The following is a 10,486-nucleotide window of genomic DNA, read 5'->3' as shown; positions in this document are numbered from 1 at the left end:
ACGCTCAGCTGACACTCCCACGTTCTCCTGAGCGCGCTGGGAGTTGTGACACACGCCAAGGGAAAACAGAATTAAAAATAAAACCAGGGGGGAGGGGGAGAAATCGCAGCCTTGCGTGAGGAGCAAGAAGCTTTCCCTTGCAGACATTCCCACGTGGCCCATCTCCAGCAGGAGACCAAGCAGGTACGGGTCTCGTGGGGACACACGTGGTGTGTGCATTCTCGCTGCAGGCTCAGGCACATCCCCATGGCTGCTCCAGCAGCACAGGGATTGCTGCACGTGTGATTTGGGAAGCGGACGCTTTCAAGCAGCGTCCGCCTTGCAGCCTGGGGAGCATCTCCAAGAGCTTTCCTCACCTGCTCCGCTCCGAGCGCAGCTGGGAGCGGATGCACTTTACAGGCAGCTCTAACCCTGTCCTGCTGGCTCCAAACCCCCCTGCCCTAACACACAGCTGGAGCTGTGGTGCTCCCCTGCACCCAGAGGTGAGGGCAGTACCTGACACTTGATGCCTGCCAAGCTGCAGCTGCAGGTCTCCGGGTCGCAGACCTCCCGGCAGTCGCAGCCACAGTCCTCCCGGGACAGGCGGATGTTGTGCAGCTCCCGCTTCTCCTCCTTGTCGATCTTCTTCACCCCCACGGCCTTCAGCAGCGCGCGCCTCTTCTTGGCAGGGTAGGGCTGCAGGAAGAACCCATCCTCCAGGTCCACGTTGCTGACGTCGATGTCGTCGTCGGAGATGTCGTCGATGGTGAGCTGGTTGGCCTCCTCCGACTCCTTTGTGCCGTTCATGGTGAGCTGAGGGCAGAAAATGGACAAAGCATTAGTGGCCTGTTTGGGTCACAGAGCCATCAGCAATCCCAGATCAGGGGAAATGAGAAAGGAATTACCTGTCCCCCCCACCCACCCCACCCCGTGATAGCCAACCCCAGGAAGAATATCTGCATCAGAGCCCCCGAAGACCTGACAGGGGCTGCTTCCTGGGATATCAAGTGTCTAAAACAGAGATGAAAAGCTTTTGGGAGATGCTGAGAGGAATCTCAAGTCTAGGAATAAAGAGGTACTACCAAAAGAACAAAAACATCTTCAGTGTCTTTTCCATTACTTTTCAAAGATGGAGAACTAAGTGAAAAAATCCACACTGAAGCCTGTGTTTTTTGGAGACCCAAACAGGGCTAAGGACTGATGCCCCCAGGCCTCAGAGAGGCTCCTAATGAAAGCTGGCCAATTAACTAACGACATCCACCAGCTTCTCATCAACCCAGCCCCATGCTCCTACTCACTTTCCATTTCAACGCTTCCAACTTCTCCTCTTTTAACTTCTCTTCAAGTTTCCCCCGACGGACGTTCTCCTGCTCCTTTGAAAACTCCGCCAGCGTGAACTGCCGGGAGGAGCTGTGTTTGCTCACCATCCCCAGGGTGCAGCCCCCACGACTAGGCACGCTTGTGAACCCCTGGCAGCGTGGGAAGTAAAACACAGTGACCCGGTCAAACTCCACATTGTTCTTCTTTAGTCGCTTGGATTTCTTCAGGATAGACGTGGCTAAAAATGGGGGGAGGGAAAACAAAAAAAAAGGCACAAAGTCAGCGCTGCCATCCTGCAGACAGAACACAAGTGTTACAAACAGGCTGTAAATATTACAAACACCAGGACTTATAATTACTCCCTCAACGGGGACAAATGATGGGACAAGGCTACATCGTTGCTTGATGGTGTTTTAGGAGCTAACACTTCAAAGGTGGGATGAGGATGGAGAGAAAACTAAGGCAAGTCCTGCTGCATCGGAGTCACCGATGAGACTGACCCTATGAAACGGCTGCTGCTTCTCCTTCCCGCCTGACTTCCCCCAGGAAACATACATTTGCTTATTCTTCACGTGCAGCAGAGCGTAACGAACAAGGAACCAGCCATCCTACACGTCTGTCTCTCTAAACCCACACACCCTGCCCCACATGTGGTCTGCTCCTGGGATGCTGGAGCACCAGCACTCCAGCACTGCATGGCTCCAGCTTTTGTGGCAGGGCAGAAAACAGCCGAAACAGCTGTTTTTTTTTTTTTCTGGTACTTCCTTTCACCATCCACTGGGAGGAACTCTGAATCTATAGTTTATCCTCAAGGGACTCATTTGAGAGCAGCTGCGAAGATGTTAATCTTTGTGCAGGTGATCCCAGGGTAAACATGGCAACACATGACTCTGGTTTATCTTAAACTGCTAAAACATTCTACACACCATTTAAAGGGGAGCCTCTCCAGATATACCTGGTCCTGCACATCTGCACATGCAAACACAGCAGATGCAGGGGGACTAATTAGTCAGGGCATGTTCAGAGTCAGTGAGTTTCCACGAACGCAGCTGGCCAAGAAAGCAAAGCAAGGCACAGCAGCACTGGGTCACACAGCTGCAAAAAAGTGGCAGGAACGAGAGCCAGCTACACCCAAATTTGGTGGCGGTGGTATTTTTGGTCCTATTCTTTGCTGATGCATGGGTGCTTTGGTGGCCACCATGGAAGAAATTATGGAAAAAAATAATCCCGAAAGGATGGGTGACTCCTGCAGAGCTGGGACTGAGCCCCGTTCTTCAGCTGGAAGAGCCACAGGCAAGGAGCCAACAAAAGGACTGTGAAAACCTGAGGGGCTTGGCTGGTTTGGCCTGGCCCTGAAGGCTGGGAAAGTGCAAGACTGGACAGTTAGCTGCACCCACATTTCACAAGCCTCACTTGCCAAAATACAGCGTTTCAGTTTCATGGGGAAAAGGAAAAAAAAAAAAAAAAGTGTTCACCCAGCTGTGTCAGCAGCTTCTGCTCAATAGCTGGGGGTTCACACACTGGGCGCTGCAGTCGCTCTGATGATATCTCTGCGCTGCGCGTTGCACTTTCATAATAACCTTGACTCAATCTTCTAAAACACGAGCCCTTTATCAGAAGGCAAGTTAACCACTGCGATCATCTATCGGCTGAGCTGCTGCACTTTGGCATTTGCTTCTCTCTCCCTGAACCCCCTCCTCCGAAATTGTTTTCCCATTCCTGACCCCTTCCCAATTGAGCCAGGGAATACAAAAAGTTCATTGTTTTGTCACAAAACCTGGGAAGACAAGCAAGAATGAGACTCTTTATTATTACAAGACTTCTAAAGCCTTTTCAGACCGTTGGGTGTTTGTGTGTGTCTGCTAAGTGGACCTTAACTGCTATATACAGTGAGTGTTCAGTATAATTTACTAGGCTGGACTATTTCTCCACCGTGAAGATGTTCCTCTATTGTATCTTTTATTTTTCCCTTCACGTGGCAGATAAAGGTTTTACAACCTTGCCTCCTGTATGTTTTCCTAAAAGCTCTCAAAACTGATATTGCTGGGAAAACAAAATAGCATTTATCTGTACTAGCAGCGGAGGCAATGTCAAACATGTCATGTTCTCTGGCAAAGTACCCAACTTATGTAGGAAACGAGTTCTGAAATGGTAATTACACTACTGGTTAATCATTTTTAAAAAAGGCTGTTATGGGCCTTTGCTGTCTGATTAGTTTCTGCCTATGGAACAACTTGACAGGGAAATGAGGGCTGGTGAGAAGGTCCTGCAGCATGGGCTTGGAGGCACCCACATGCCTCTGCACACCCAGGTCTTTGGGTTTCTATTCCTGGAAATTTGGACTTCAGCAAAAGCACGATAAAGGAATGACAAATACCGGGAGGAAGGGCTGAAGAAGACAACCCTGAGGATGCTGGATGGTTATAAATCCGTGTCATGACAGCCACTTCCACCCATAAAGGTGTGCTCCAAGGGGGGACTCTGCGTGGTGAAAACCCACCAGCATGCTACAAAAAAACCCATGCAGAGGCACAGCTGATCCCAGGAAAGGGGCTGCTGGAGATACTCACGGGTGAAGCTGGACGTTAAGGCAGAGCTGGGCCTGGGCTCTCCACGGGAGTTCTCCTCGTCAGTCTCCCAGCCTGAGGACGCTGAGGAGGAGAGGGGGGAGCAGGAGGAGGAGGAGCAGTAGGTACTGTCATCCCCCAGCTCTTCATACTTCCTTTTCAATACTCCGCTCATGGTGATGCCGTATTTTTCATATACCTGGAAAACACAAAGGAGAAAAGCAAAATGAAGCAAGGGAAGTACTGGCAGTTTCTCATGATGAGCAGAATGGCTTTAACCCCTCCCCCCAACAAAGCTTGTCCAACAGATCCACTTGGCCGTGCAGGTGTGATTGCCAAAAAGTGCTCCCCCCCAAAAAAAAACCACACCTTACTAAGCTCACTGTGCACACCTGCTGAATTTCTCTCCCATTTTGCAGCGCTGGAGAAAAAACGACTATCTCAGGCAACAAACTGTCCAGAAACCAATTCAATCAACGCAAATGTTATAAAACAGTAAGTATTACATTTTGCTTACTAATTCTTCTCCTTACCCAGATCGCTTTCTATGCAGTTACAGCTTTAACGTCTTGCTAATTACAAAAATAAGCCAGTTTGCAGAGAACAATCTGTTGGCATGATTTACTTGCTACAGCCCCCCGGGGAAACAGACTTATTAAATGAAGCACTGAAATACAAATATATCAACTGTGAAGAACAGCCCTTCTCCTCACGGTGCCTTTCATAGTCAGTACCCCATTCAATAAGCTATTCTTGTTTAGGCTGGGTTATGTATCAGGCATAGTAGCAATTAAAAACAATGCAGCTAATTAAAAACAAAGGAGCTCTGTAGTTGCCTAGATTCCTAAATTTCGTGCATGCTTTGACCCTGCTCATCTCAAAGAGGAAAAAAATAAATAGAAAACCAAAAAATAACTGTGTTGCATCTTTTTAAACTTTGCTTTTATAAAGTTTGTACAATTTCAGGAGACAAAAAAAAAAAACAAACAAACAAACACAAAAGCTACAAACTTTGCCTACAATAGGTTTGGACAATGCTCTAAGGCACATAGTGTGATTCTTGGGGTGGTCGTGTGCAGGGCCAGGAGCTGGACTCGATGATTCCTGTGAGTCCATTTAACACAGGATATTCTGTGATTCTAATGGATATCATCTCCCACCCAAGCTGGGATGCTCCTGCACGGATGATGGACCATTCCACCTTTTAGACACTGGCAGCACCACCCCAGCTGCCCCTGCTTCTGCAGAAGTCTCTGCCAGCTTATTTTGAAGCCAGTGAGCTATTCCCTGAGCTGAGACCCAGGCTGCTGCCAGAGGGGTGACTTGCTTCAACCCTGTCCCACCAGGCTGTAAGACACAATCACAGTGGCAGAGATGCAGCCCCAGCCCACAAATTCCTTCCAGCAAGGAGGGGAGAGCCCCAGCAACGTGGGATGCTACCAGCCACCCCACAACACACAAAAGCTAAAGCATGCCTAAAATCTGGACAACACAGAGAGTAAATGGCCCCAGGATGGTGACAGTGCAGATACAGAGGTATCAGACACCCAGCCCCCATCCCCTCCCACCACCTGAAACTCCTCCAAAAACTGAATTCATTCTTTGCAACCTTAACACTTTCTCACCCTCTTTTGCATGTCTGAAGTTATATTTAAGTCCCTGAAACAGAAAAAGGAACACTAAATCTGCCCTTCTGACAGCCCTGAGCAGGCAGTGCAGACACCACACCAGCTTCAAGAACCTCCCCACGACGGGATTTTCAATATCCTGAGAGCACTGTGCAGTATCACATTGCAGGATGGGAGCACATACAGTACCTTCCCAGCCCTGCACCAACCCTCGCTAATTATGTTTACCATCAGCTTCCCAGGAGACAACAGTCCCCTAAAAGGTCAGAAAAGTCTCTGGATGAAGCAGTTCCCTGGCCCGAGGAAGTTAATTATTTGCTGTAGCACACGTTTATGGGGCCAGTACATCCCCCACGGCCCCCTGAACCTGGGGGCTGGGGAGAAGTGATCCCTCCATCCCTCCTCCTCCTCCTCCTGCAGACCTGGAGCTGCAGGTGGTTTTGCCACAGAGGGGTTGTTGTTTTTTTGGCCTTAATCCAAAATAGATGCAGAGAAGGTGGATTTGGCCACCCTCCAGCCCCAGCAGCACATTTCCTACCCGACACCTGGATTAACCCCTTTCCTGCCTGCTCCACAGCAAAGCTGAGCTCCCAGGCAGCCACAACACCCAAACCAGTGACCTGGCTGCATTTACAAAACATTACAATTTTATTGTTTTTATATATATGCCTTCTGCACTGTCTCACATTTGCTTTAGGAAAACAACCAGGAGCATACAAACCCTCCAAATCCAAGGCAGGGATCCGAATGAAAGCCTGGGCTGCAGCCAGAGGTTTGCAGACCCCACTGTCCACCTGGAATGGCCAAAAACTTTGAAAAAAAATCCCACAGCTGGCTTGAAAGAGCACCAGTTTGTGCCCCAGAGTGGCCACTCGCTGCTCCAAAGGACACCTCTGACACTGCCAGTGAGGGAAGCCACTGCAGCCAAGGGAGGGAAAAACCAGCTCCTCAGAAAGCCCGTAGGGGACACATCCAACAGCAAACAGCCTCAGAGATACAATGCTGATCACATACAAGCCTCGTGGGAGACACCAGAGGGTGGTGGAGCAGCCAAGATCACTCTGCTGAGACCAGGATAACTCCCAGGTCCGAACCAAAGATACAACCCTGACACTCGGGTCACCTGCAAACCCACCAGCCCCTCAGGAGCCGCACCACATCCTCCCCCCAGATCACACCACAGGGAAAACCGAAGTGTTCTTCTCAAGCCAGAGAGCTGAGCTAACACAAACACCAAGCCGGAGCCAAGGCAAGCTGTGCAGAAGATGGTGCAATTCCATTTATTTATTTTTTAAATACTATCATGAGCCAGAAGGACGAAGGGAGGTGTGTGCAGCTCCCATCTATGAGAATGAGCCAAATGCATAGGAAACACCCTCCCCCCCCCCTCCACTTCTGGCATTCTGTCTTCTTCAAAACACCTATTGTTTTGTTAATGCAAAGTAGGTGTCGTGCAAACAGGATTCTCAATTAATGGGAAAGAGCTGGTGAACATGTTGCCCACCAGCCAAATACATTAATTTTCCCCTGTAATGCCTTCCCCCTCATTGCTGATTTATGGCTGTGATGCTTTCCAGGTGAAGTTTTCAAATCCTTCTCAGGAGGGATGTAATTGGGCTGCAGCCATTGGTGCCTACTTCTACCCACCCCCAAAAAATCCTCTAGGTGGGGGTATTACTGTCAAAGCCAGGACCATCTTCTCCTCCCCTCCTCACCCCAGCACGGGGGAGCAGAATTCCTGTCAGCAATTTGGATGCTGTCTTTTAAGTCATGTCACCAAAGCTTTTGGTCACTCAGCCAAAAAAAGGGGCCCATTTGGACACAACGAGGATATTTTAATTGCAAGGAACCTTAAATTCACAGTGATGTCTTACAAGGAAGCCCTAAAAATGTCCACAGTAGCATGGAAAAAATAAATATCTATATCTAAGCTTGCCATTGCAAATCCCTGCAGGCACTGCCGAGTGCAGAATTTTACCACCTTCTCCCTCTCTCTTTTTTTTTTTTTTTTTTTTTTTTTTTACATAACCTGAAATAAAATAATCCTATCTTCCTTTTAGTTGCCAAAAAAGACATTCTGTTCTTGGCTAAGACTTCTTACTCATCTATTTTACTGAAAACAGCTTTTGGAACAAGTACATAATGCAATGGATCAAACCCGCAGGAATTCCTCTCTGGCACCAGAACTCCCACTATCCTGGGAATACTTTCTAACAAATATTTAGCCCAGATGTGCATTCCTTTCTTTCTCTCTCCCTCCTTTTTTTTTTTTTTTTTTAATTTTTATTTTAAAGTATTAGAGTTTGGGTGGGGGCAGCTGGGGAGGGTTATCTAGTTGGGGGGAGGGGGATTGAATCTGCAAAGTCCCATTTCTGGCGCTCAGCAAGTCGCAGGGTAAAGCTCTAATACACTGGAATGCGAGGAATTAATGTTTTAACTATCCTCCTCTTGGACGACGTCTCAACAGTAAATATTTCGAGTAATTTAGATTTAAGAAGGTTTGGCATTTGTTTAGCCAAGCGCAGAGGAAGGCAACTTAAAACTCCTACCAGTGTCCAGTCTCCAAGAGACTGCACAAGGAGGCATCGTGGCTTTGGGCAGAACTGTGAGGAGAAGATATTTCAGTGTTGCATTTTGGGGCTGTAGATGTGCTTTGAAGCAACAGGCGATTGCTGCAGTGCAAGCAAAGCAAACTCCTCACAGAGAGCCCAGCAGCTGCCTTTGCTCGTGCCATGGTATTGCAGGATAACACCTCTGAGCAAGGGTATTTTAAATTTTGAGCTTTCTGTTGGTGAAGCATCCTAAAGAATGGAAGGATCCCAAATCTTTGCGTGAGTTATTGAAAGCAAAGTTTCTTTTGCCAAGCAATTTGGGTAACACCGAGAAAACAACAATCCCTGCTACCCCGCAAAACCTCAGTGCAAGGCACTGAAAATATTTGTTTTCCAGTGACTTTTTGAGCTGGCTTGCTGACTTTTAAAGCGCAGCCTGCAGCCCCGGAGACAAAGTGGGCTCGTCCCAGTACACCAAGGTGGACTCTTCCCGACACACCTCTCGGGACGAGGGCTCGGGCGCCGGGAGTGAGTTAACAACTCTGCTGAGCCATGAGTCAGAGCGGCTCCCGCTCCCTCCCCCAGAGCTGCAGTGGCTGTGCAGGTCTAGCAGGAGTAAATATTAGTTTAAAAAACACCACCGCATATTTTAGCCAGGTACTGCTCCGAAGGCGACTCGTGGGGCAGAGCTGAGGGAAGTTTTTGGGGCTGGTGTTTATTTGCACTCCGCCGTTTTATTGCGGGTAAAGCGACCTCGGTGTGAGAATCACCAAGAACTGGTGTGGAGCTGAGCTTCCCGTTTAGCTATCCCAGAAATTTGATGTCTAACAGCAGTGGTGATTCCAGTAACACCTCTGGGTTACTTAATAATCACCACACTATCAACACTGATTCATTGCTAGCTCATTTAACTATTTTAATTCTTTGCATATTTACTTAAGTGGTTTCCCCAGTGCCACTGTGACAGCCTCCACAAAGACAACACTTCCCCGTTTTGGGGCTGACGGAGCCAAGGCGAGTGGATCATCCCATCAGGACCCTCCAGGGGACAGTCCCACGCGTGTTCCCAGCCACACAAAGCTGTGCTTTCCAGTTCAGACCAGATTATTTTCACTCAGCTGGGTCTAAGGTTTCATAACCTTGCTCTGGTTAAAAATAGCCTCTGCCTACTATGCAACAGCACAACCCAAAGTACCCCGTGCTATGGAGCAGGAGCATGAATCAGTCCAGAGTACCACGAGTTTATTCTCCTGTCAGAGACTGAACAGGCACTGTGCCTTCCCTGAGAAGAGTATCAGAAGTCTTTACTCCACCTCCTCAATTTTGGAAGGCCACAAAGAAAAAAGAGAAAAAAAAAAAAAAAGCTTGTCAGATTTTTCTACCAAGCCCTTATTTCTCGCTGACAGCTTGAAAGGTAAATAAGAAACATTAGCAAACACATTAAAGGTTATCTGACACGGCCCGAATGAAAGGAGGTTCGGATGTACTCGGCGCTGATTGTGCTGTAATAAACAGGAAAACAGCGAAGTGTGCTTTGTCTAGGAAAATCCTCTATTTGATCACACCTCATGAATAATTCACACCAGGTTTCCATATTTGTCCTTCTGTAGGTACACGCTGTGCGTTACCTTCCCTGCTATATATACGCACGCATTTCCTGCGCTGAATTATTAAAGGCTTTGCCGGGAGCTGCGGAGTCTCTCCGTGCAGAGAACAAACTCACCCTCCACAAAATAACCCCGGCCCACCGACCTCCCCCGATGGGCTTTATCTGCAAACTGCTCAGCAGAGAAAAACTAAAATGATTTTCATGGAAATAAAACAAAGTAAGAAAATAAAGTAATAACTGGTGATGAATTCCTAGTACCAAATGACAAGACTGGCATTAAGGGTTAAGGGTTTGGACTCGATGATCTTAGAGGGCTTTTCCAACCTTAACGATTCTGATTCTGTGACTCTGAGGTTTGTAAATGGCCGTGAGGGTTATTCTCTCCATCCATCCCACCCAGGCATTCCAGGCGTTAGTAAGACTGAGCTGCTTTAGGAAAGGGCTGTCCCTATGTGTCAGCCTCTTCCTACAGCGACATTATGTAACTCGGAGGTGACAGACACTTTGGAGGATGCCGGGGGGAGGAGGAGGCAAGCAAAAAAAAAAAAAAAATTACAAAAACCTGAGAAAACTTAGGAGTTTGCGGGGGGGGGGGGGGGGGGGGGGGGGGGGGGGGGGGGGGGGGGAGGGGTTGTTATTCTTTTTTCCCCCCTTTTTCTCAGGTGGGCTGTAAAAGCCGCGATGTTTTATTTGGGGAGGCGGCGTGAGAGGGGGGGTGCCCCGCTCCGTCTGTCCGCCCGTCGGTCCCTCCGTGCGCCCGTCGGTAGGTGTTGCTGTAGCGACGGGAAAGCATCCCCAGCCGGGCGGATTTGGGAAAGAGCGAGCCGGCAA

General features: G+C 48.6%; 1 protein-coding gene across 2 annotated transcripts in view; it reads right to left on the bottom strand.

Annotated features, from left to right (window-relative positions):
* The window catches only part of CSRNP1 (cysteine and serine rich nuclear protein 1), a 16,867-nt gene that overhangs the window by 5,079 nt on the left and 1,302 nt on the right, over window positions 1–10,486 (bottom strand). For both annotated transcript variants that reach the window (XM_027906595.1, XM_027906596.1), the window contains exons 2-4: window positions 3,870–4,065; window positions 1,278–1,537; window positions 496–792 (exon numbers count right to left, since the gene is read on the bottom strand). In XM_027906595.1, the coding sequence (XP_027762396.1) occupies window positions 496–792; window positions 1,278–1,537; window positions 3,870–4,041 (729 nt within the window). In that variant the 5' untranslated portion in view covers window positions 4,042–4,065. The remainder of the gene's footprint in view (window positions 1–495; window positions 793–1,277; window positions 1,538–3,869; window positions 4,066–10,486) is intronic.

Source organism: Empidonax traillii, unplaced genomic scaffold, assembly GCF_003031625.1.
Source record: "Empidonax traillii isolate 1590-97213 ecotype Southwest subspecies unplaced genomic scaffold, ASM303162v1 scaffold1325:size547790, whole genome shotgun sequence".
Lineage (NCBI taxonomy): Eukaryota > Metazoa > Chordata > Aves > Passeriformes > Tyrannidae > Empidonax > Empidonax traillii.
This window is presented reverse-complemented; position numbering and strand designations above follow the sequence as displayed.